Source organism: Protomyctophum parallelum, assembly GCF_964188405.1.
Source record: "Protomyctophum parallelum genome assembly, chromosome: 18".
Taxonomy (NCBI): Eukaryota; Metazoa; Chordata; class Actinopteri; order Myctophiformes; family Myctophidae; genus Protomyctophum; species Protomyctophum parallelum.
Window position 1 is genome coordinate 8,342,053 of NC_139716.1, and position 27,928 is coordinate 8,369,980.

Genomic DNA, 27,928 nt, shown 5'->3' on the forward strand with positions numbered 1-27,928 from the left:
CCTTAGGTTTCGTTTTTGGCTCTGTATCCTGATTGGATGAAAGGCTTAGGTCCCAGCCAAAAACGAAACCTAAGGTTTTTTGAGTGAAATCACTGAATATACCTTTAATTCTACTGGATCTGTTCTACACTAGGCCCTCCCTAACTTTTATAGTCTAGTTTTTATTTGTTGATGAAATTGCCACTATATTTAGTCTTACAGTATTCTCGTCGTCATACTGTAGCCTAGTCATTATTTCGTTTTCGTCAGTGAAAAAGTGGTAGTCGACGAACATTTCTCGTCCGTTTTAATGTGTATTCATATACAGTTTTAGGTGATAAGGTGACCAACGAAACAGTGGTTAGTAAAAAACTGTGATGTGACGTCGGTGGTCACTTATCACCAAAAACAAGAGTATGAATAGGCCTTTAGTCGACACTGCATCCGTCCACGCGTCCATCTCTCACCAAGCTGCCTCTTGGCCTCGGCCCAGGTGGGCTCCTTGCCCAGGAGGGTCATCACGGCCATCATCACCGTCTCCACCGCCGTGGGCGGACGCCCGTACGACTTGATCTCCGTCAGGTCCTTCTTGTTCAGAGACTCCAGGGCCTGTGGGGAGGTAGAATGTTTTTTTCATTGAGACCTGAGACCAGAATCTACAAAGTGTCTTCTAAGTCATTTTCTGACAGTTTCTATATCATTCTTTCAACTATTTAATGTCAAGGAAAAATGATAACTAGCCACTGACCCCTATCTGAAAATATGTTTAATGTAATATAATAATATGTATATCTGCTGTTTTTCAATAGCTAAAGTATAAAATAATGGTTAAACTGGTTAAAAGCTAAGGCAGAGCACCTCTCAGCACACCCGTGTCCCAGTTACAACCTCACCCCACCTGAGCGTTGTCTGCAATCAGCTGATGAGGCTACAAGAGCCAGCCAGCCAGACATAGGTTCTCAGTTACTGTGTGTGTTACTGTGTTACTATACTGTGGTAAATGGTGCATATATATAGCGCCTTTATCAAAGGCGCTTTACATAGATTGTGCATTACATTCACAGTGACCACTCACACACACATTCACATAACCGATGCCGGAGGAAACCATGCAAGGCACCAACCTGCACATCGGGAGCAATTAGGGGTTCTGTGTCTTGCTCAAGGACACTTCGACACCGACTCTGGGGGATCCCGGGTTCAAACTGGGAACCTTTCGGTTCCCATCCGGTCACTCTACCCCTGAGCCACTGCCCCCCACTGCCCCCCACCCCAGGCCCACTGTGCCATATTCTCCCCTCTGTGAACCTGCCACTGACCCCCCTTCTCCTCTCCTCTACAGTGTGTCCGGGACCTGAGCTCTGTGGAGCAGCCTACGGACCCCTGGTCTCTCTTTCTTTGCCCCCCCGGTGTTTGTGAATAAAGATTCTGCCCCGGTGGGCTTTAACTATGCTTCGCCTCTCCTTGTTGTGCTTTTGGGTCACACCACACTCGAGTCATAACAGTAAGCACTGGCCAACTCGACCCAGCCAGCATGGAAGGCAAAGCTGCCAACTCTCTCTCCACTCCAGGCTCAGGGACAAGTTTTGGAGTATCACGGCCGCCTGCCGTTTCAAGCATACCGCTGGGAAGCCCTCTCACGCTAACGGTCAGCGTGAGAGGGCTTCCCAGCATCATGCTGCTGTCAGCCCCACCCCCCCCCCCCCCCCGCGCCCGTCTCACTCGGCCCGAGCAAGTTCCATCTGCCTTCTCCAGTCCCACTGAGGAGGACGCCATGCAACTGGGCCGAATCCATGCGACTTCCAGGGGTCGCTTATCTCCGGCTGAGCGTGAGCACCGCGGACTACATGGACTCTGTATGTATTCAACTCAGCGCATACTGTTCGTTCCTGTCCCATTCTGCACCCAAAGGTGTCCTCTTCCCGGCCACCAGGGGGCGTAGTTTCATCTACTCTGGGTTTTCTGGTGAGCTGCCTCACTACTTCTTCCTAGCCAGTGGTTGCCAGATTCCCTGTCACTCTCGTCTGGCAGGGACAGACACTCACCGTTCCAGCTTGTATCGACTCCAGGGCCAATGAGAGCTTCATTGACCTCCAGTATGCTCAGAAGGTGGGCCTCCCTGTGTCTGCTTGGAGAGTTCTGTTACACCACTGAACAACATTACTTCCCAGCTGGATGAGGCCAGGCAAACACATGCCACAGCAGATGTACAAAGTCTTAATTGATCAAGCATCAATCAAACATGGGAATTGGAGGCAATTAGACAGACACAGGCTGCACATAAAAACCCATCGAAAGACACAAAGACGCATCCTGGAGGGTCTCGAGTTGACAACGTGACACAGACAGTAGCCCAATCTCAATACTCTAACTCCGATTTAGTTGTTAGGCCCAATAATTCCTCTCCACACATATTTCAGTGTTGCTGTCACTGCTGTCGCATCCTACTGTCTCCTCGCTGCCAGCGAGGAGCCCCCACCGGGACGACGCAGTGCTTTCGTCCAACTCCTCCCGCCAAACACTCCGCGCCAGTGGTGGAAAGTAGCCTAAACTAAGTACATTTACTCAAGTAAATAGTACTAGTTACTTTGTAGATTTTGGTTATTATGACAAAACATACTTCAGCCCTGTATATATTTCGTCCATTTGAAAATAGCCGATCTACAAGCTCACAATGCAAATAGGCTGCATAATATTAAGTCCTTTGAGAACGACTGAAATTGAGGTACTATATTGGGAGATTTGACTCTTTAGTGACATGCCACACCTTCATGGCTTCCTCCAGTGCGGGGAGCGCCACCTCCAGGTCGCGCTGGGCATTGTCAGCCATCGTCTTACACTTCACCTCCTCCGCCGCAATTTTCTCGCTGTGGGCGCTCACCACCTGCGCACACACACACACACACACACACACACACACACACACACACACACACACACACACACACACACACGATTCATGTCCACATAAAGGAGAGCATACAAGTAGTTTTCATGCTGTATTTGTATTTTAGTCACCTGAAATGTTGAAATGTAATATTTTTTTTGGCTTTCCCCTTAATTTATTAATGTATTTATAGAGGAATAGGCTGACAGGAAATGGGGAGAGAGTGGGTGACATGCAGTAAAGTCCGTCGGGATCGGGAGTCGAACCCGCGGCACACTGCCAGACTAATAATAATAATCTTTATTGTCCCGAAGGATATTCATCTTCACAGGTCTGTTCAACACCAACAACAAAAGCAGCACATAGTACAGAAAAACATTACACTAAGACAAAAATACAAAAACATGAGTTCCCCACTGTGTACAGAAACCCTCCTATCGGCGGGGCAGTTTGTTTAATGCCGCGATGGCTGAGGGGACTAAACTCCTACTGAAACGGACCCTTTTCCAGGGTAAGGTTCTGTATCTTTGTCCTGATGGCATGAGGTTGAAGAAGCGATACAGGGGATGATCAGTGTCACGTGATATTGAGAGGGCTAGCCGTGTGATGGCATTATTGTTCATATCAGAAAGTGTTGGTGTGGGAAGTCCAATAATCTTGGAAGCAATACGGGTAATACTGAAAAGTTTGTTTCTGTTAGGCATGGGTAAAAACATGCGGAACAGTACAACAGAATAGGTTGGATAATGCTTTTGTACAATAATAAAAGAAGATGAGGAGCAACAGATAATGATCTTAACTTGCGGATTACATGAAGACTGGATTACCAGACAAGGTGCCCAGACGGCTACGCCAGCCGCCCGGGCCAGTGCTGGTCTAATTTTACTCGACTAATTACCATACGATTATTCAAACCCTTAGATATCCATATATGGAGCTGACGTGTGCTGACATTCCTTCTGTTGATCCTTCCCCATCCATCCCTCCTCTTCGATGTCTCCCTTCTGACTGATACCTGTCCATTTAAACTCAAGACGGGCACTGCCCCAAAGTCATTAGTGCAGCCGCGCCCGGCAGCCGGCGAAAACCAGAGTTAAGCCCAGGCGGATGCGTGCACGCTTCTCGCCCTCAGGCCGCCTTACTGGTCAGTTACCTTATGCTGTTCGTCCGCCTCCTTCTTCTGCGTGACGATGACGTCCAGGTACTCGTCGCACTGCTTCTGGAAGTCGGCAATGTTCTTCTTGGCGGCGGTCAGCTGCAGGGACATGGCCTCCATCTTGGAGCGCGTGTCGTCTATCTTCAGCAGGCCCGAGCGAAGCTTGTCCGCCTGCTCTCCCAGCTCACTGTGCTTCTCTGAAAGCAGCCTGTATGGGTGGACAAAACACACTTTGCTACTCTGACAGCAGCCTGTATGGGTGGACAAAGCACAGCTCACTGCTACTCTGAAAGCAGCCTGCATGGGTGGACAAACAAAGCTCACTGTGCTTCTCTGAAAGCAGCCTGCATGGGTGGACATCGTCACCGTCACAGCAACAGTACGCACCGATGTCCTCTGTGTACATGTGTCTGTCTATATGTAGTTAAATGGCAAATGGCAGTCGTGGAATGTAACTAACTAAGTAAGCCTTATGCCCTCTATGGGCATAGGGCAGGAGCCTATGGTCTCCATTTTCGTCACATGCATTTTTGAATAGTTAAAATGGCCAGTCTATATAAGGTCAGAACGTGTCAATGGAGATTGGCTAGTTGAACTATTGAAAAATGTTTTTCAAAATAGTAAAAAAAAAAAAGGCAAAGAAGTTTAGGGATAAGGGGTTTAGCGGTGACAAAAATGGAGCCCTATATCTACTGTTTCTGTAGCGTGAGGCAGCTTGATGTACAAGTAGGCTACACCCCCTGGACATGACGCAGGGACCCCAATCCAACCCTTGACCCATTCTGACCGGGCACCCATTTTGGTGTCAGCATCATGTTATGCTTTAGCTATTGAAAAATAGCAGATCTACAAGCTCATATCGCGCCACCGAGTGGCGCGATACGAGCTTGTAGGTCTGCTATTTTTGAAAAATCGAAGAACGACTGACATTTTTTGAATCTGATCTCAGGTCAGAATGGGTTCATCAGACCAGTGTGTGTCCAGTGGAAACCTCGTATGAATCTGATCTCAGGTCAGAATGGGTTAATGCTGAGTGCCAAGCAGGGAGGCACTGGGTCCCAGTCTTTGGTATGACCCCGATCGAACCCGACCTCCCAGTCTCAGGGCGAACACTCAAACCACAAGGCCACTGAGCTGGTCTTGTGGTTTGAGGCTAACGAAGGCTGAAGTAAAAAAAAACTGTGCATTTTAATTTACTACACTTTGTCGTCCAGATGACGTACAAATGGCTGATCTAATACACCGTACATGAAAGAAGATATATATATATATACTCTATTTTAGAAAGAAAATAGAGCGTGGACCGGATTATTATGATTATGATGTGTTTGTTCATGTACCATTCCTGTTCCAAGAGAAGTCGACAATTCCCCAAGCACCTTTGAAATTTTAATTAGACCAAATGTTCATATTTAGCGGGGCCGGTGGCCATTTTTATTTGGGCCTGGAGAACAGACACGGGAGGTGCAGAAACAGCAGGGATTTAATCACGTTGGGGGTGAGAGAGAGAGAGAGAGACCGTCGGCCAGCCAGCGCGAGGGAGGGGCATTATGCTCATTATTACTTTCACGCGACTCTCTAGCAGATGAGAGAGATCTCAGAAATCAAAGTCAAAGTCCAGAACAAAGTCCAGCGCACGTTTTCAGCCAAGCCTGCATACTGATTTTTAGCCATTAATTAATTTTGGCTTGGCTCACATATTATAGTCTCTGTGCTCTGTGTTGTGCACAGTACAAATGTCTGGCCCTGGTTTACATACAGTATGTGTGGTTGCACAGTGGAGGAAATAATTATTTGATCCCCTGATGATTTTGTAAATTTGCCCTAATTATGCCTAATACAAAGAAATGAGCGGTCTATAATTTTTATGGTTATAAATTAAATTCCATTTGATCAGGTGAAATAAGTATTTGATCCCCAAGCACATCATGACTTAATACTTGGTGGAGAAACCCTTATTGGCAAGCACAGAAGTCAGACGTTTCTTGTAGTTGGTCACCAGGTTTGCACACACCTCAGGAGGAATTTTGGTCCACTCCTTTTTACAGATCCTCTCCAAATCCTGAAGGTTTCGAGGCTGTCGCTTGGCAACTCGAAGCTTCAGCTCCCTCCACAGATTTTCTATGGGATTAAGTTCTGGAGACTGGCTAGGCCGCTCCATGACCTTAATGTGCTTCTTCTTGAGCCACTCCTTTGTTGCCTTGGCCGTATGTTTTGGGTTGTTGTCATGCTGGAAGACCCATCCACGACCCATCTTCAGTGCTCTGGTTGAGGGAAGGAGGTTCTTGTCCAAAATCTAACCGTACGTGGCCCTGTCCATCAACCCCACAACGCGGTGAAGTTGTCCTGTACCCTTAGCAGAGAAACACCCCCAAAGCATAATATTCCCACCTCCATGCTTGACGGTGGGGATGAAAACCATTGGAAACACATTACGCCGTAATGGATTGAAATCCTGCAGTGCCCGCAAGGTCCCCGTGCTCAAGAAGACACATGTACAGGCCCGTCTGAAGTTTGCCAATGAACACCTAAATGATTCTGAGAAGGCTTGGGAGAAGGTAATGTGGTCAGATGAGACCAAAATTTAACTCTTTGGCATCAACTCGACTCGTCATGTTTGGAGGGAGAGGAATGCTGAATACAAACCCCAGAACCCCATCCCCACCGTCAAGCATGGAGGTGGGAATATTATGCTTTGGGGGTGTTTCTCTGCTAAGGGTACAGGACAACTTCACCGCGTTGTGGGGTTGATGGACGGGGCCATGTACGGTAAGATTTTGGACAAGAACCTCCTTCCCTCAACCAGAGCACTGAAGATGGGTCGTGGATGGGTCTTCCAGCATGACAACAACCCAAAACATACGGCCAAGGCAACAAAGGAGTGGCTCAAGAAGAAGCACATTAAGGTCATGGAGCGGCCTAGCCAGTCTCCAGACCTTAATCCCATAGAAAATCTGTGGAGGGAGCTGAAGCTTCGAGTTGCCAAGCGACAGCCTCGAAACCTTCAGGATTTGGAGAGGATCTGTAAAAAGGAGTGGACCAAAATTCCTCCTGAGGTGTGTGCAAACCTGGTGACCAACTACAAGAAACGTCTGACTTCTGTGCTTGCCAACAAGGGTTGTCATGATGTGCTTGGGGATCAAATACTTATTTCACCTGATCAAATGGAATTTAATTTATAACCTTTATATAATGTTTTTTTCTGGACTTTTTTGTTGATATTCTGTCTCTATCTGTAAAAGTACCATAAAAATAGGCATAATTAGGGCAAATTTACAAAATCAGCAGGGGATCAAATAATTATTTCCTCCACTGTAGGTAGTGGTGTAAAGTAACTAGGAACTCTAACTAAGTACTCTACTGTATACATAAGAACACATTTGAAGTGCTTTTGCTTTATTGAGTACCGGTATTTCCGTTTTTGATAAGTTTATACTTCTACTCCAATACTCCAATCTCACAGGCAAATATTGTATTTTTTACTCCACTACAATTATTTTACAGATGCCAATGGCGCCAAGTGGGTTAAGCAAAACATTCGAGTCCGCTGCAGGCGAGTCACTCATTGCTAACCTTCAACCTTCAAAAAAGAAAACAGACTGGCCTCTAATTAGCTAGTTTCCAAAGAGAAAGACTGTTTTTCTCTCCGCCTTCTGATTGTTATAATTTATTATTAGGCCAGAATTACCAAGGGGCGAATTTTATATAACGGTGGAAGGCAGGGTTGGCGAAAGGGCCTTTCTCTGTGGAGTTTGCATGTTCTCCCCGTGTCCCCTATAGGGTACTGGGTAGGTACCCTCACAAAAAACATGCAGTAATCCTGGTCTCTAAACTACCTCCCCCTGTCCAGCCAGGGCGCCTGATGGAGGGGAAAGGAACAGGTCGGAATAACGTTTTCCTTCCACACGCTACATCCGGCCGGGGGAAACTCTCCCCTGTCAGGTGAAAAGAAGCAGCTTGGACTCCTCATGCATAGAAGGAAGCATGAGGTCAGTCCGCTCCCCCCCCCCCCAGGTTGGCAGAGGAAGTGTACAGGACTACATTAGATAATTGACACTGGGTGAAAAAATGGGTTGCAAAATCGTGGGATAAAAAAAAAAACTAAAACTGAGGATGCTCACCTGCTGTATCCAGACACCAGCTCCAGGTAGTGGGCGGGGGTGACGTAGTTGGGTCTCCTCAGCTCCAGACTCATCCTCTGGGTGGAGTGGCCCACCGACTGGTGCACCGTCACACACACGTCCAACACCTTGGTCAGGATCTGTAGCATGCGCACACACACACACACACACACACACACACACACGCGCGCGCACACACACACACACACACACGCACAAGCACACGCAATTATAAAAGATGAATAAAATAAATCAGTAATCATTCATTTAACCCATTCTGACCTGAGATCAGATTCACACGAGGTTTCCACCGGACACACACTGGTCTGATCGACCCATTCTGACCTGAGATCAGATTCTAAAAATGTCAGTCGTTCTTCGATTTTTCAAAAAATAGCAGACCTACAAGCTCGTATCGCGCCACTCGGTGGCGCGATATGAGCTTGTAGATCTGCTATTTTTCAATAGCTAAAGCATAACATGATGCCAACACCAATATGGGTGCCCGGTCAGAATGGGTTAATAAAACAATCGATTCAAAATCTATCGGGCAGTTAAAAAGGTCCATTTGCAAGATCGCTATTTTTAATCATATAAATGAGGATATGAACAAGAAGATAAGTGGTTACGTGATTGGTTGATGTGTGTATGTACAATTTCGCTTCTCGATAATTCAAATAATCGGAAAAGTAATCTACAGAATAATTGATACGATAATAATAACAGCCGCAGTCCTATTTCCATACAGAGTAGACACATACGGGTCAATGTGGTTCTTAAGTATCAGTCATTTAGCTGCCTGGGGACAGCCTGAAATTTAATCTACATTCACTTCAGCGCCAGGAGTTAATGAAGGGCGTTAGATAAGGAGGTATCATCCAGGCGGCTAGACGCATATACGATTATGCCAAAAGGGAATTGTCGAGTCAATGGGGTTATAGCCACCTGCCGAAATAAACAGATGCACAAGTGAAAGACACTTATACTAATGCATAAATGACATAGTATTGCCTTGCAAATAAAACTCTTTCACTCATGATGGTGTTGCGGGGAGATTATTACGCCACTTAACTTTGAAGGGACGGACACCCCCCTGGCCGACCGTTTCTAGGTTGCTTGATTTAAAGGAGCATTCAGTGATTTGGAGAAAAAAAACATAACAAGATGTGCACAAAGTGCAACAGGCCAACAGCACGCACACCAAGGCCCGCCCAGCTCGATTCTGATTGGAGGAAGGCCTCCTCTATCCTGATTGGATGAAGACTTTCTCACCCATGACCAAATGAAGGACCAACAAAATGGAAACTAGGGTTTTTTTGACCGCTGCGGTTCACTGGGGATAGGGAGGAACTCATTATATGGTCAGCACACTCTATAGTAGAGAGGATTATCACAAAATAAGAAGAAAAAAAAGTGATATTTGAATTAAGTGAAATCACTGAATATACCTTTAACTCATTCGCCGCTATCGCTCCCATCCAGTGGCTGGATTCGTACTTGAGAATGTCAACGGAGAACCATCTAATTCACCTTTAGCTAAGGCCCGCCCTCTCCCACTTGGACACTCCCACTTGGACACTTTCCAGCCGGGCTCATTCATTCCAATGTAAATATCATGGATTTTTACACTGTTTTTTTTTGGAACCAGTCCTTCAAAATCTCTTCCAAATCCGTCAACAAGGCCTGCCATATGCACTGTAAAAATATGTGCGTCTCTAATCCATGTTATGCTTAGCTGTGATTGGACCATAGCAGTTTTGGGAGGGGCTTAGCTATAGGTCAATTTCAGAAGCCGTTTACTCTGAAACGGAAAACCGGAAGTGTAAAATCGGCTATGCAACGTGTCCCGGGAATGTAATTGAAATTAATTTAATTCACCCAAAACATACATTTTGTAACCGCGATCATAAACACTTTAGTTCTGAGCCACAAATAAATCTTGTTTTGATCAAAAATGCAGCATGGAAAAATAATCTCAGATGAATGTATTCTAAAAAAATCCGTTCCCATAGCAACGCGCCAACTTTTCACATCTTTCCCCTGATTTCACTTTTTTCCTGTTTACTTCAGTCGCACGGCAACCGGAGCGATACAACGGTGGCAGAACAGCGCTATGAAACGTAATCAATAAATATAAAAAAAAGACTAGAGCTGGGACTCGATTAAAAAAATTAATCTAATTAATCAGAGGCTTTGCGATTAATTAATCTAGATTAATCGCATTTTAATCGCATATCAATATTCAACCCGAGAACAGTAAATGTTTTTTGGTAATTGGTATCCTAGTGAATCAATGAATAGTGACTACAGGATACCACTCATTTTCAACATTTTACTGTCATTAATATACCTGTTGTGGAAATAATAATAAAAAGTCACCCCATTGCCTAGAACTGGAGGTCTGAATTTTTTTTAGTAACAGTAACAAGTACATCTCAGTGACATCACAAAGCTGTACTTACTTCATATTGTTACTGTTTTTTGTCAGAACTCCAGTTCTAGGCAACACAAAATGGGGTGACTTTTTATTATTTCCAGTTTTCAGTACTATAGAAAAGCGCCCAGTGAGAAACGTTCCGCGGTGAAAAAAAAGGTGCGATTAATTTATCTGTAGTTAATCGCGATTAATTTTTCCGTAGTTAATTAATCTAAATTAATCGCAATTAGTCCCGGCCCTAAAAAAGACGTCAAAAGACGACTCGCCGCAGAGGGCAAAAGGATCAAAAGACGATCTACACAATTAATTATTCCATTCATGCATTTCATGGATTCCATGCATGGACTTAATTATATTACATTAAATAAAATGAAAATGATGGTCTCTGACTGTCCGCATCCATCAGAAGGACAAAATTAGAAACAGACTGCTTTCAATGAGTTTAGAAAATCATTGGACTTACAGTATGAATTTGTAAATCTACAAAGTAACTATAGTAACTAAAGTTTGCTTAGATGTAATTTAACCACATTAACCTGCATGGCTTCCTAATTTATTAGACGGAAAACCTTCCAGTATACAAAATATTGTTAAACCAAATTGTGAAAATATCCCATCCACAATGGCATCAAAAGGTTGTCGAACAAACTACGGACTGAGGGCTTGAGTTATTTTTACTTGGTATATGGGTCCATTCTCCATGGGTCCATTTTGAGCTGATGTGAGGCGACGCATGAGTGCTCTTCAATGAATCCACAAATCCACGTTCCACAAATATGTTCCCATAATCAATTTACGAGGTCAATACCGTCGTATTGACCTCGCTCAACAAATGCAATGTGAAGAGCAGTTTGTGACTCACATTCGAAACCGCATGAAGTGCCCCGCGTACAAGGCTGTTAACGCAACAACAACAACCGAACGGAACATGTTTTTGTGGGTTTCTTTCAACAAAGTTCTTTATTATGAATTATAGGAGACGAAGAAAAAAAAGAAACAGCCATATGGCTATACAGACAGAACGCTATAGCATTGAGAGCGCACGACCCCGGCTGTAAAAAGGTCTATCAAACCTAATGTGAAAGCAGCTCTGGAGTGGCTTCCAGATGTAATTAAAGTCCTGCTCACTGGACACGAAAATGAAAAGGTCTCCGGCGTGGAAAAGCATGGGTGAAAAAAAGAGAAGAGAGAGAGAGAGAGAGAGAGAGAGAGGCACCGTGTCCCAATTGCACCGCTTCAGGGTCGGTTCAGGTTGGTGAGACCTAGCTGGGCAGTGTGATGCTTTAAAGAGAAAAGCTACTTTCCCATTCAAAGGCCTCTGCACTGATGAGACAGCTAGCCTTGGGTCTTTGCCGGGCCAGCTGGTTTACATAAAGCCTCTCAAAGGTCGCGGTACGGTACGTTAAAGGGACCGGTTGGACAGTGACTAAATGCATTTACCAGAGTAGCCAACCTGTACTTAAGTACTTTTTAAGTCCAGTTTTTTTGCGAGCTTGGGACTCTTATTGGGACCTAAACATAACCAGTGACCACATCATGAATTAAGGCCTATTTCAAATATAGGGGAAATAGGCGGTTGCAGATCGGCTATTTTCACTATTTTGGAAGCCTTGGGAAAAGTTCTGAAATGTTCAAAAATGTCAATACACAAAATACCAAAGACTAAGGAATGTGCTTCGTAATTTGTACTTTTGAGGACTTGAGGTATTTACTTTGAGTATACCTCGTCCACCACTGGTTAGGGGAGGGGGTCTCTCAATCAAAATGAAGGCGGGAAAAGGCAGCCGGTAAAATTTTTAACCGACACATTTGGCTGCATCACAGTGTTCAAGGCCTCGGATTAATGCACGTCTCGCAATAAACTCTCTGTGTGGCCTGGGCCATGGCTCAGCGGTCCAGGCACCTTGGCTGGTAATCCAGTCTGGCAGTGTGCCGCGGGTTCAACTCCCGATCCTGACGGCCTTTACTGCATGTCACCCCCCCCCCTCCATCTCTCTCCCCAAAAATATAAAATAAAGGCAAAAGCCACAAAAAAAAAGTGTGTGTGTGTGTGTGTGTGTGTGTGTGTGTGTGTGTGTGTGTGTGTGTGCGTGCGTCTGACTCACCCCCTCCGTGGCCCCTAGGGCCTGGTGGTGCTGGTGGAGGTGTCTGTGGGCCACCTCCAGCAGAGCGTCCCCGGGCCAGTCACAGAACCAGTCCATGGTGGTGCAGTGGACCAGGGCAGGGTACTGACGGACACGGGTCCTGTTGTTGGCACACACACACACACACACACACACACACACACACACACACACATTACACATTACATTACATTACATTACATTACATTACATTACATTACATTCAGAACACACACACACACACACACACCGTACATTACATTCAGAACACACACACGCAGCAGGCACATCGTACATTACATTCAGGACCCGTCCACAGATAGTGCTTACATAGAAAGCGTCCGATTGAGAAGGTTCTGCTAATTGAAAAACATATAGTACCGTTACGGTCTATTTTTTGTGTATTTCATTCAGAAATGTATTATCAATATCATCTTTTTTAATTGTGAAGATATGTGTGCAAGTATTTGAATGTAGTACAGCATATATTTTAAACTCATTGGGAGTCCTTGCCATGAAAAAGTTTGAGAACCAGTGGAATAGACTATCACTCGTTTCAAAATGTTACATACGGACCATACATTGACTAAATAGGCCTTATTAAATGTTTTAACTGTTCCTCATTTAGCTGAGCGGTTTGGCCCTGGAACCCCCCTCAATGACCCGTGACGGTCCCCGGACCCCCAGTTTGAGAAGCACTAGCCATTACTCAGCGGGAGACAAACACCTCTTTAACTAAATCCAATTTAAATGTGGCACCTCTAACAAAAGACAGATTCCGTCTGGGGCCGAGAGACATGCTAACAACTGGTGGAGAACGTAACCGAGTACATTCACTCAATTACTGTACTTACCTTATAATGGGCAAACTAGTCCATTCCATGAGTTATTTCGCTCCGTTGTGGTGTTTATTAGCAATTTAAGAACAAAAAATAGTCGCTCATTGACTTCCTTTGTAACAGGGAAACAGCTCTCAAAGTTTTACTTTTAGCACATAATCGAACGCAACAAAAGCTGATTCTAACAGTTTATCACATCAGGGTTTTATTTTCATCTTTTAAGATAGATTTATAAAGTTACAATTTTGGTTGGAGATATACTGAAGCAGTAGGCTACTGTGGCGTTCCCAACTCTCGCGGGGACGTCTTGCGAGGTTTCGTTTGTAAACAAGTCTCCACGCTGTTTGAGATGCACCCAGCTGCAGCCTCGCAGTATAGCAGTCCCACACACAGACACTTCTTCTAAAGTGTCTTCTAAAGTGTCTCCCTCAAACACGTCCATTGTGTATGTTTTTAGCGACAAGCGGACGACATCAAAACCATTTGTTTACATCCCTGGCATTTTACGCTTCAGGAGTGGGTGTACAGTTTTAGTTTGGTCCTATCAGATCGTTTTTCGGTCGGCATAGGCATATACCGGATCTTCTTTCTACACAAATTAGTCAAAACAAGACAAAATTGATATTATTTATTAAAAATAAAACCGCATGAGTTTTCCTGATGTCATAAACTGTCAGAATCAGCCTTTGTTGTGTTCGTTGATGTGCTAAAAGAGTGACTTTGAGAGCTGTTTCCCCGCTACAATGGAAGTCAATGAGCGAATATTTTTATATCTTAAAATTGCTAATAAACAACACAAGGGAGCGAAATAACTCATGGAATGGACTAGTTTGCCCATGATAAGGTAAGAAAACAACCCAAACCTCAAGTGGTCTTACCCATTAAGTACAATTTAGAGGTACATATACTATTTCCATTTTCCAATAAATGTATACTTGTAATCCACGACATCTCAGAGGCCATTTGTTTTTTAGTCCACTACAGTTAGTCTTTGGATAGTTTTAGTCTTCAGAGACTTAGATTAGATTAATATTACAACAGAAAAAGGTACATTAAGCACTTAAGCCCTATTTTGGCCATTCAACAATAGTCGATCCACAAGCTCACAATGTAGCACATCATCAGTTTACAAGTTTCGAAAGAAACGTATGAAAAAACTTGCAGGTGAAGAGCATATACGTTGTGGTGTATTGCTACTTTTACTTAACCAGAACATGGTTGTGACTTTCTTCCAGACTTGCTAATTGGTGGCTGTGATAAGGGTCCCTGTAGCAGCCAGCTAGGGCTGTCGGTCACTCCGCCTCACAGTCCACACAATGCTGATTAGCTGTGGCTAATGGTGCCTGCCAGCCAAATTAGTGCTATTATGTGTGACCACTTCCCTGGTCCACTAATTACTGCGTGTGCGCGTGTGTGTGTGTGCATAATGCTTGAATGTGTGTGTACATGACTACGTGCACACAAAGGTACAGAGTGTGTAGGTGTGTACAGTAGGTGTGCGTGTGTGCGCGCGCATGCACGTGTGTATGAGCGTGCTGTGCAAAGGTGCACTGCAGTGTATCGTGTGGTGTAGGTGTGCGTGTGACGCAGAAAGCATGGGTAAGAAAATACAATAAGTGCGTGTCCATGCATACTGTGTGTGTGTGTGTGTGTGTGTGTGTGATCAATGTATGATCAATCTATGATCAAGTAGGGCGTTAAGTCAGCACAATAATGGACATAAGAGGTTTAGCTGCCGCGACAGCAGCGATACATTGAGCGCTAACCCGCGCTAACCCGCCATCGCTGTACAAACCCAGCCTGTCATGTGTAATTAGGGCGGCACCTCGGCTCTGGAGCCGCGGCGTCACCCGGCTCACCAGACCTCATTTGAGAGAGCGACACGGGACGTCAGTCAGCCGTTAACACGCTGATTCATGGCCAGGCGCGACGTGTTGCCGTGCACACTGCGATGCAGACCAACACCTGGCACTGATTTTTATAAAATATATAATATATATAATTACTTTTGTCGGTTTGGGTGCATTGTGGTTCATTACAGAGCAGTGCTACACACTACACGGAATGCTGCATTAGGAAACCTTTTTCACAAGGTGACTGAATGGAATGAAGAGCCTTTTGTGTGTGTGTGTGTGTGTGTGTGTGTGTGTGTGTGTGTGTGTGTGTGTGTGTGTGTGTGTGTGTGCGTGCGTGCGTGCGTGCGTGCGTGAGAGAGAGAGAGAGAGAGAGACTTAAATGGATGGGTATACTGTACATGAGAGAGGATCCATTTTCCATTGAGATAAACAGTACTAACAAACAGAGAACAGAATATAGGAATAATATTGTGATACACAGGTACACCCCCCTCTTTACAAACCCTTATTATATTCTTCCACTCACAAATTCAGTTTAGAATCATAACCTGGTGAACATGTTACAAGTTAAGTTAAAGTCCTACAGTCCTGTGTGTGTGTCTGTGTGTGTCTGTGTGTGTGTGTGTGTGTGTGTGTGTGTGTGTGTGTGTGTGTGTGTGTGTGTGTGTGTGTGTGTGTGTGTGTGTGGTAGAAGGGCAGTGCTTTAGTACCTGAAGAGGTGCCCCACAGGGCTCATGCACAGCACTACGTGCAGATTGTTCCTGACACGTTCCATCAGATAGCTGAACAGAGAGTCTGGGGTGTCCATCACCTTGTCTTTCCTGGCAGACTCTGACACAGCGTTGCACACCTGCAATACATGTTCAACACTGTCAAAGTCTATACCAGTGGTTCTCAAACTGTGGTAAGGTTTAGGTTTTGGCACCGTTTTACTGAGGTTACGTAACGTTTAAGAATAAGGTTAGGTTTAAGCATAGTTTTACTGAGGTTACGTTTAGGATTAGGTTAGGTTTAAGCATAGTTTTACTGAGGTTACGTTTAGGAATAAGGTTAGGTTTTTGGGCACAGTTTTACTGAGGTTAGTTTTGGAATAAGGTTAGGTTTTTAGGCACAGTTTACTGAGGTTACGTTTAGGAATAAGGTTAGGTTTTTAGGCATAGTTTACTGAGGTTACGTTTAGGAATAAGGTTAGGTTTTTAGGCATAGTTTACTGAGGTTACGTTTAGGAATAAGGTTAGGTTTTTAGGCATAGTTTACTGAGGTTACGTTTAGGAATAAGGTTAGGTTTTTAGGCATAGTTTACTGAGGTTACGTTTAGGAATAAGGTTAGGTTTAGGCAGTGTTTACTGAGGTAACTTTTAGTAATACCTGGTGGCAACTATAGGACTGGTAAATTAATATTCCAATCTCTAATATTCATTGAATATGGGGAACACATATATATATAATTCAAATAAAAACATAAATATTAGGTTTATTTGACAGGGAGAATGCAAAAAAACAAATCGAGTTATACAAACAAACAAGCCAAAAACAATCTAATTTAATAAGTTATAGCCTACAAACAAATTTAATTTCTGAGGAATGTTAACAGCCCTAGTGGTGCGTTGACTGTGTTTTGGAGATAGTGTTCTGGTATTCAATCTAAATTTGATAACATGCCTCAGCCTCGCAGCGTGAAGCAGTGTGTAAATGTAGATTGGCTATTCTCATAATATTTAGCTTTGGAACCGAGTCGAGCTAAATGTAATGCCTCAACTCCTACAATTTGAGGATCGTGGCCTGAAAAAGCCACCATTCATTCATACATATAGCTGTCAGAAACCACACCAAAATACAGGGAATTGACTTCACCGGCGATGGCAACAACAACAACAAGAAATCTGAAAAGTGATATTGTGAAAAGTGATGAAACATGGAGCAATCAGCAGACAAAAGTGGAACTGGAACACTTTCAAATTGAAGCTGATGAATGAAACTGGTATCTGCAAAGAAATATATTGTTTATTAATGGACGGGGGAGACAGAGAAACCTGAACAAACACCACAGCAATTATTACCATCACAATATAGAGCTTTGACTTTTTAATAAAATAAACAAGAAAAAATGTAAACACAGTTACACCAGCTGGCTGTACTGTTGCAGTTTGTTATAAAAAGCAACACATTAGCTATGTTTGGACGTGTATTAGAGCAGAGGTACAGTAGGCAACCTGATCTACGTCCCTAGCTGTTGCTTGGGCAAAAAAGGAATATGGAAAAACATTACAGGTGCAAAAAATAAATAAACACACATATGTTGCAGCTCCAGACAGATTTTCAATTATTTTTTTGTGGGTCCAAAAACATCTCTTTTGATAGATAGTAAAGGTTGCCAGTGGTTCCCAAACTTTTTCATGTCAAGGACCCCCACATTATTAGCCTGCAGACCACCATTAGAAAATATATGCTAGGGACCCCCATAAGAGAAGATCTTTACGGCTCTACTAGCAGTGATTCTCAGAGCCGGGGGGGGAGCGCTGCAGGCTAAAGCAGTGGCATTCAACCAGTGGTCCTTGAGGGGGTTCCAGGTGGTCCCCAGATAAATGATGAAGAGTTGGTAACCAAATAGATCTTTAACTTTCGAGAGTGCAAAATCAAATCAAATCCATTTGGTTTAATTTTACACTCTCAAGAGTTGCATTTTTTGTTAAACATCTAGCATTACTTCGTTTACACAACGTCAATAAAATTAGAGAATGAAAATTTGGTATTGGATATTTTCACCTGTTCATCTTATCCAACAATGAGAAAACATTCTTTATAGTTTTGTGTAAGTCTGAGAGGCATAACTCAAATGCTGAATAAATATGATATTGATATGAAAAGGGTACTGTACTGTACTGTACTGTACTGTACTGTACTGTACTGTACTGTACTGTACTGTACCTCGTCATACTGAACCACTGCAGTCTACAGTGTGTACTGTACTGTACTGTACCTCGTCATACGCGGCCTGCGTGTAGAGGTTGGGCACCTCTCCGGAGCTCAGGATGTTGTTGATGTCGTCCAGGAAGGACTGGTCCGAGAGGTGGGAGTCGTTCAGTAGGAACACGGTGGGCTTGTTGTCCACTCCGGTCAGACGGAACAGCCTCTTGATGTCTGGAGACCAGCATGGACACACAACACACAGCACCCCAAGGCTATTAGCCCATTCTGACCTGAGATCAGATTCATACAAGGTTTCCACTGGACACACACACACTGGTCTGATTAACCCATTCTGACCTGAGATCAGATTCAAAAAATGTCAGTCGTTCGATTTTTTTCAAAAATAGCAGACCTACAAGCTCGTATCGCGCCACTCGGTGGCGCGATATGAGCTTGTAGATCTGCTATTTTTCAATAGCTAAAGCATAACATGATGCTGACACCAAAATGGGTGCCCGTTCAGAATGGGTTAGAGTCAACCCATTTAGACCTGATTTCGAAATTAAAAATATATATATTTTTTTTTTCTATTTTTAAGTTTAATTACAAAATACTTACCTTTTCAATCATGTAACACAAAAAAAGTAAATCTAATTAAAACTGACAAAAACAAAAAAACTACACACCCATGAGTGTGTTTATACTTATAGTTTATAGTTGTAATGTGCAGGTATTCTACTGTTACTTATGATAGATTGATATAGTATGATAGTTTGACAGTTTGACTCCATAAACGCCACTGGCTTCCCATCAAATTCCGCATTGACTATAAGATCCTTCTCCATACTTTCAAGGCCATCCATAACCTCACCCCCCCCTTATCTGCCTGACCTTGTTCACGTCGACATTCCCACCCGGTCTCTTCGGTCTGCCTCCTCCGTCAAACTGAAAGTCCTCCCAGCCCGTCTGTCCACCATGGGGTCAAGAGCTTTCAGCCGCTCTGCCCCTCACCTCTGGAACTCCCTCCCCCCCGATATAAGAAACATGGACTCAATCACCTCATTTCAAATCCACCTTAAAACCCACCTGTTTAGGCAGGCCTATGATTGATCTGTGTTTCCTGCTGCAAGCTATACAAGCTATACTATATCGTCTTGCTTTTAACTGTGTTTTGTGTCAACTGTTTTTAACTTGTTGTACGGCGACCTTGAGTGTCCTGAAAGGCGACTTATAAATAACATTTATTATTATTATTATTATAAAATGCGTTACCCGCTATTTAATCAAATATTCTACGCTGCCGAGATTGTTTACCTTTAGAACATACGCTATTTTCAGCTTTCAACGACGAAAATCCAGCGAAGAATGGTCCGTCGGCATGTTATGATCATCAGCGGCCATTCCTCCATTACAATGAGCTACAGGATCCGCCTCCATGAGGCACTGTAGTCGAAACAAACCCCCGGTTTCGTCATCATAACGCGACGTCATCGTCATCAGGTCCCGGATAAATCGGCTGTTTCTTTTTAATTATTTTTAAACGGCAAATTAAACGCATTAAACAACTGTCGGGTATAGCGTTTTACGCGCGGTGGAACACTGGATTAAACAATTAGCGGCCGTCAAACTGTTAAGATCTATACTATGCATTTGATGTATTACCATGTGTTGTTCTTGCTTACTGTAAAAATCACTCTGGTTTAAGAGCGTCTGCTAAATGCCTAAATTGTAAATTGATGAGTCATACTGCAGACTGGAAGTGGCCCGTTTGCTTTTTTCCTTCTTCTTTCAAACATGACTTTTTAAGGCAATCTGTCGTTTTTCTCTTTTGTACTTGGAAAGACGGCGGGGGGGGACTTGGCACAAAGACAATGTAATAAGTGTGTCTCGAACCCAGGATGCTGCGAGCAAATAGCATTTGGCTGGGGTCAGGCGCCGGAGCCATTGGAGCTTCCCACATCACCCCTTCCTGAGGGGGTCATCTGGCCCAACCGGGCCATAGATAAAGGTCTTTATCTGGCTCTAATGAAATGACTCCTAGATTGGGTTAGTGAGGTTAATACTGGCCTAAAGGGTCAGACAGAGGCATGGTGAACATGAGACTGGACGACCGCTGGCGGGACTGAAAAATACATTATATGTTCCTTTCTCCATGAAAAAGTGTATGTCCTCGAGCTAGGTTGCACTGAGAATGGTACAAAATACAAATGTGTGGTGGTTCTTGGTAGAGTAGTGAACGTGTTCAGTATGTGACTATAGGAGATGGAGCTCGACCAGAGTTTTTGGTTCCGATGCTGATCCCGATTTCAAGTATGGTAAATGGTGGATTCGTAATAGCGCCTTTATCCAAGGCGTTTGACAATGTGCATTACATTCTCCTATTCACACACACATGCATACACCGACGGTGGATTAAACCATGCAAGGCACCAAACTTGCTCATCGGGAGCAATATTGGGGGTTCAGTGCCTTTGCTCAAGGACACTAACTCAGGGGGAACCCGGAATCAAACGAGAAACCTGCCGGTTCCCAGTTGGCCGCTCTACCTCCTGAGCCCCAGTTGTGAGCTTGTAGTTTGGCTTATTTTGATATCTTTGTTATCTTTTGAAAACTAATAACATGCTCACAGTTGGGACACCAGCTATAGGTTGCAAGTGGTTAGATATCAGGATTAATTTAGATCTGAGGCTGATTCTGAAAGTGCCTTCTAAATGTATTTCCTGAACATTTTTCAAATAATTATTAAAAAATTACAAAAACAGTTCCCGTCCTAACTCCTAAATCGGTTCATTGCCGGTACTGATGCCAACAAAAAGTCAAAATGATATGATGACAGATATATACAGTAGGTCTTCTCTAGTATGAGCAGGGAAGCGTTCACCGTTGGGAAAGGACCCTGTCAACCTGCCTCAGACAAATAAAGGTTGAGGAGCTAGGCTAGCTAAATGACAAAAAGGCCCGGGAATCCAAAATGTCAATTTTGTTGTCATTGGACTAATCTGGTACAAACACACGGCTGGAACTGAGCCTAAATATGAAATTGACAGCGAGTAAACTGTGACAAATAATGCCTGTGTAAAGTCATTCCTTTTTAGTGGCGTTCAGCGACATAAGGGCGACAGTCTGAGACAATTAATATTTAACGCTCAGCAACCTTCAGCGTAATTATGAGCAAAACAAATGTCGCACTATTGGCAAATTACCCAGCTTGGAATTGATTTCACAGCGCGCGCGCGCACGCACGCACGCACGCGCACACGCACACACACACACACACACACACACACACACACACACACACACACACACACACACACACACACACACACACACACACACACACACACACACACACACACACACACACACACACACCTCCATCTGTCTTTATGTGGTGATCTGAATCGTTGCAGCGGCCTCTGATTGACTACAGGTCAATCAATGTGGACTGTTGAAGCATGGTCGTGACAGAAGAACATTCCTGTATCTCCATTTTTCAACTTTATTAGCGTGACCTACATACATCAGTGCTCCTCGAACATTTTTCACATCAAGGACCCTCGCATTGACATGCATTTGGCTGCGACGGAATCTGAAACCCTCTCTAGGTCGTCCTCAGACGAGCCCTCCATCTTTGCTTCCAGTCATCCCGGTTTTCCGTACACCTGGCCAGCTCGTTGGTGCTTTGTGCTCCTGCGTCGTTCTTGAGTACATCCACGTATGTTAGCGTGGGACGTCCTCGTGACCGGTGTCCGTGTGTTGGTTTACCACAGCACTAGTTTGCTGGCTGGCAGCTCTTGGTGTCTTTGGCAGTGTCCTGCTAGTCTCATTCTCCTGGCTGCTATTTTCTGGATCACCCTTGGCATTCCATACAGATTTGTGTTGGTAACATGTGTGCTCTTACTGATGTTGGGTGCATTCTGGTGTAGCACCCATCTAGAGACTTCTGCAGGGCTGGCTTCAGGGTCCAGCATTCACTGCCGTATAGGAGAACAGACTCTACCGTTGCATAGAAGAAGCTGAGTTTGGTTTGACGGGGGAGGTTGGAGTTCCATACACTGGCCATGCCATTCAGGGCCCTCCATGCAAGTGCCTTCCTCACTTTCAGGTCTTGTTCGGTTGAGTTGACCCATGTGCCCAGCTACTTGAAGTCCTTGACTTCCTTCAAAGCAGTGCCTCCTGTTGTTGTCAGAGGTAGATGCTCTGATGGGATGTTATAGGTATTCAGCCGGAGGCCAACCGGAAGAGAAGATTACGCAATAACGCATCCGCCTGGGTGATAGCAGACTGTTGGGCGAGTGCTGGCACTTTGGCAAGGGGGGTAAGACCTTAATTTTCGGGCCTGTTAAGAACTCTAGTTTTTGCCGGCTGCCGGTCACGGCAGGCGTCTAGAATGGACAGGTATCAGTCAAAAGGGAGACATCGACGAGGAAGGATGGATGGGGAAGGATCAACATATGGAATGTCAGAACAGGTCAACTCCATATATGGAGATCTAAATGGGTTTGAGGTTTGAGGCATATATTTATGAGATCAGGGATCTCCATATATGGATTACATCAGGGTTCTCCATGTATGCAGGGCTTAACTGCGACAGCAGGTGGCATTTACTATGACATCAAGGATATCCATCCCTGATGATGTCACGATGACCTGGGGGCTTGTCCGGTGTGACACACTGACGGGAAATGCGCGATTCCATAGAAAATGCGACCTGCAGTCGCAACTAACACAAAAACGTTTCAAATATGACTAAAACTAAATTTAATTTTACTGAAAAGACTATGACTAAAACTAAATTAAATGTCGCTGTCAGAACAAACACGAGAGGCGAGGTTCTCACCCTCTCTGAAGTCCTGCTTGCCGTAGTGTCTGTTGACCTGCACCTGGAACACGTGGTACTGGCAGAGGAAGGCGGCCATCTTGGCCGTACTCTGTTTGCCGGAGCCCCCGGTCCCCACCAGCAGCATGTGACCTCTGGGCTGGCTGATGACTCGCACCACGCGGACAACTACGGAGGGGAAGGCACACATGCACGTTTGTATATAAACACACACACACACACATGTGACAAGAGGAACAGACTATGGATGCACACGCGCGCACACACACACACACACACACACACACACACACACACACACACACACACAGCACAAAATAACCTTATTCCATTGCGACTCTGACTGGTCTCGACTCTCGAGTCAATTGGTCCGAGGCAGAGACAAGTCCAAGACATATGAAGGACGAGACCGAGACGAGACAGAGTCAATGAAATGTTTGACTTGAGACCGGTCTCGAGACGAGTCGATGACTCGAGTACTACAACAATAGTGAAAGTTATAAATAAATGTACTAGTACTTAAGTACAGACTAACGCGCACACACGTACAGTGTGTACATGTATGTAATGTACAGCACTCAATATGTGAATATACTATCACTTACAGTAGTTACTGTTCGCCAAAGGGCAGTGCGTAAACAGGTGTGCGTGCATTATTCCCATCCGTGCTATAGTTGTGCTGCGTGTCTTTCATGAATACAGCTTTAATTACCCTTGCGTCTGGGAGAAGCTGACCTGTACCGTCAGACGTCGTGATGTGTTCTTTCACCCTGCGCAGCTGGCATAACAACCAAACAGGTTTTTACCTTAATCTGAGGCACTTTGATCTCTCATTAATTGTCCACGCGATGCACAACAGATATAGAAAAAACCCACCCACCAACACATGATGAACATGCCGACGACAAGCTAAATAATATGTCAGTCTCGCATGCAAGTACAAATGAAACAAATTAATTCTTAGGAGGACTCAAGTATGGCTACACGCACGCACGCAAACACGCACGCACGCAAACAATTGCATTACTATACTTGTCAGGACAAAAACATGATACATGCCATTTTCACCTTTTATTTGCTCCTTTTAATCCTACTCCTAAATCCTGAGTAATATTTAGTTACAATAAGTGCAGGTATGGCACAATAAATATTGTTGATCTACGCTGTGTTCTGAGCTTGTAGTAGATGGTCTATTTTCAAATGGCCGAAATATATGTAGGGCTGAAGTGGTAGTGAGTTTACAAGACATCATGACTGTGTGTGTGTGTGTGTGTGTGTGTGTGTGCGTATGCGCGTGTGTCTGTGTGTCTGTGTGCGTGTGTGTGTGTGTGTGTGTGTGCGTGTGTGTGTGTGTGTGTGTGTGAGCATCATACTGTGCTGAACGGCGTCCCTGAACAGCACCAGGCTCATGGGCACAACGGCAGGTTGCAGGTTGTACTCCTCCAGCCCCGCCTCCATGGAGCTCCGCAGAGCGCCCATGTCCGTCAGGTCCTCGTACACGCCCACCTCCTTCCTGAAGTCACCTGACAGACAGACAGACAAGGCAGGCAGACAGACAAGGCAGACAGACAGACAAGACAAGGGAGGCAGACAAGGCAGGCAGACAGACAGACAGACAAGACAGGCAATAAACACCATCAGTATACACGCTAATTAGAATCGATCAGCTCTGATCAATGACTCAACCACACAATTCCATAATGTCAGCTGGTTAAGCCATATCCACCCACTCAACCACCTGTGTGCGTGCGTGCATGCGTGCGTGCGTAGTACCAAACAGTGGAGGCGTCTTGTTGGGACAGACGGTGTGGTAGGCCAGGTCAAAGTGGGAGGCCAACTTCTCCGCCAGCAGACCCACAAACGCATCCGTGTCACTGTGGTCCACCAGCCTGTCACTGAACACCCTGTACAGTGGACACCACACAACACATATGACTGACTGAACACCCTGTACAGTGGACACCACACAACACATGACTGACTGAACACCCTGTACAGTGGACACCACACAACACATATGACTGACTGAACACCCTGTACAGTGGACACCACACAACACATATGACTGACTGAACACCCTGTACAGTGGACACCACACACACAACACATGACTGACTGAACACCCTGTACAGTGGACACCACACAACACATGACTGACTGAACACCCTGTACAGTGGACACCACACAACACATGACTGACTGAACACCCTGTACAGTGGACACCACACACACAACACATGACTGACTGAACACCCTGTACAGTGGACACCACACACACAACACATGACTGACTGAACACCCTGTACAGTGAATACCACACACACAACACATGACTGACTGAACACCCTGTACAGTGGACACCACACAACACATGACTGACTGAACACCCTGTACAGTGGACACCACACAACACATGACTGACTGAACACCCTGTACAGTGGACACCACACAACACATGACTGACTGAACACCCTGTACAGTGGACACCACACAACACATGACTGACTGAACACCCTGTACAGTGGATACCACACAACACATGACTGACTGAACACCCTGTACAGTGGACACCACACACACAACACATGACTGACTGAACACCCTGTACAGTGGACACCACACAACACATGACTGACTGAACACCCTGTACAGTGGACACCACACACACAACACATGACTGACTGAACACCCTGTACAGTGGACACCACACAACACATGACTGACTGAACACCCTGTACAGTGGACACCACACAACACATGACTGACTGAACACCCTGTACAGTGGACACCACACACACAACACATGACTGACTGAACACCCTGTACAGTGGACACCACACAACACATGACTGACTGAACACCCTGTACAGTGGACACCACACAACACATGACTGACTGAACACCCTGTACAGTGGACACCACACAACACATGACTGACTGAACACCCTGTACAGTGGACACCACACAACACATGACTGACTGAACACCCTGTACAGTGGACACCACACAACACATGACTGACTGAACACCCTGTGCAGTGGACACCACACAACACATGACTGACTGAACACCCTGTACAGTGGACACCACACAACACATGACTGACTGAACACCCTGTACAGTGGACACCACACAACACATGACTGACTGAACACCCTGTACAGTGAATACCACACACACAACACATGACTGACTGAACACCCTGTGCAGTGAATACCACACACACAACACATGACTGACTGAACACCCTGTACAGTGGACACCACACAACACATGACTGACTGAACACCCTGTACAGTGAATACCACACAACACATGACTGACTGAACACCCTGTACAGTGGACACCACACAACACATGACTGACTGAACACCCTGTACAGTGAATACCACACACACAACACATGACTGACTGAACACCCTGTACAGTGGACACCACAAAACACATGACTGACTGAACACCCTGTACAGTGGACACCACACAACACATGACTGACTGAACACCCTGTACAGTGGACACCACACACACAACACATGACTGACTGAACACCCTGTACAGTGGACACCACACAACACATGACTGACTGAACACCCTGTACAGTGAATACCACACACACAACACATGACTGACTGAACACCCTGTGCAGTGAATACCACACACACAACACATGACTGACTGAACACCCTGTACAGTGGACACCACACAACACATGACTGACTGAACACCCTGTACAGTGGACACCACACAACACATGACTGACTGAACACCCTGTACAGTGAATACCACACAACACATGACTGACTGAACACCCTGTACAGTGGACACCACACAACACATGACTGACTGAACACCCTGTACAGTGGACACCACACAACACATGACTGACTGAACACCCTGTACAGTGAATACCACACACACAACACATGACTGACTGAACACCCTGTACAGTGGACACCACAAAACACATGACTGACTGAACACCCTGTACAGTGGACACCACACAACACATGACTGACTGAACACCCTGTGCAGTGGACACCACACAACACATGACTGACTGAACACCCTGTGCAGTGGACACCACACAACACATGACTGACTGAACACCCTGTACAGTGGACACCACACAACACATGACTGACTGAACACCCTGTACAGTGGACACCACACAACACATGACTGACTGAACACCCTGTACAGTGGACACCACACAACACATGACTGACTGACTCCAAGAAGATACAACCAGAAACAGCACTAAGACTTGTTTACTTAACCCATTTAGACCCGATTTAAAAACATTCACTTTGAAAGAATATATATTCAAAGATTTGCACCACCTTTTTTACGATTTTTCAAAAATAGCAGACCTACAAGCTCGCTATGAGCTTGTATAGATCTGCTATTTTTCAATAGCTAAATTATAACATAATGTTTAAAAGACCAAAATGGGATAAGGTTCCTCCATTTTCAATTCATCAGGCCATATAAGGACATACAAATATACACTTCTGTGAATGAAAAGAAAAAGAAATAAATCATCATATACACGGTTAGAAAAAAAAGAGCACAAATGAGCACATTTTGGCGGTGCATGAGCTAAGAGTCTTGCTCAGGGACGTTTAGAGTTAGACACATTGCCGGCCTGGCCTGCATGGGACAACCAGACAGCCTCTGGTGGTTGGAGAGGTGGGCTCTCCGACCACACTAAAAGCACAGCTATGCACAGACCTGAAACATTAGTACGATATGTCATCATAAAAACATACTGTCTAAT

At 44.8% G+C, this 27,928-nt stretch overlaps 1 protein-coding gene across 1 annotated transcript in view; it reads right to left on the reverse strand.

Annotated features, from left to right (window-relative positions):
* The window catches only part of dnah2 (dynein, axonemal, heavy chain 2), a gene marked incomplete at both ends in the record, with an annotated part of 126,688 nt that overhangs the window by 69,446 nt on the left and 29,314 nt on the right, over window positions 1-27,928 (reverse strand). The window contains 10 exons of the mRNA XM_083789374.1: window positions 447-588; window positions 2,747-2,863; window positions 4,020-4,230; window positions 8,144-8,283; window positions 12,686-12,824; window positions 16,109-16,248; window positions 18,379-18,539; window positions 23,152-23,319; window positions 24,525-24,674; window positions 24,925-25,055. Coding sequence (XP_083645500.1) covers window positions 447-588; window positions 2,747-2,863; window positions 4,020-4,230; window positions 8,144-8,283; window positions 12,686-12,824; window positions 16,109-16,248; window positions 18,379-18,539; window positions 23,152-23,319; window positions 24,525-24,674; window positions 24,925-25,055 — 1,499 coding nt within the window. The remainder of the gene's footprint in view (window positions 1-446; window positions 589-2,746; window positions 2,864-4,019; window positions 4,231-8,143; window positions 8,284-12,685; window positions 12,825-16,108; window positions 16,249-18,378; window positions 18,540-23,151; window positions 23,320-24,524; window positions 24,675-24,924; window positions 25,056-27,928) is intronic.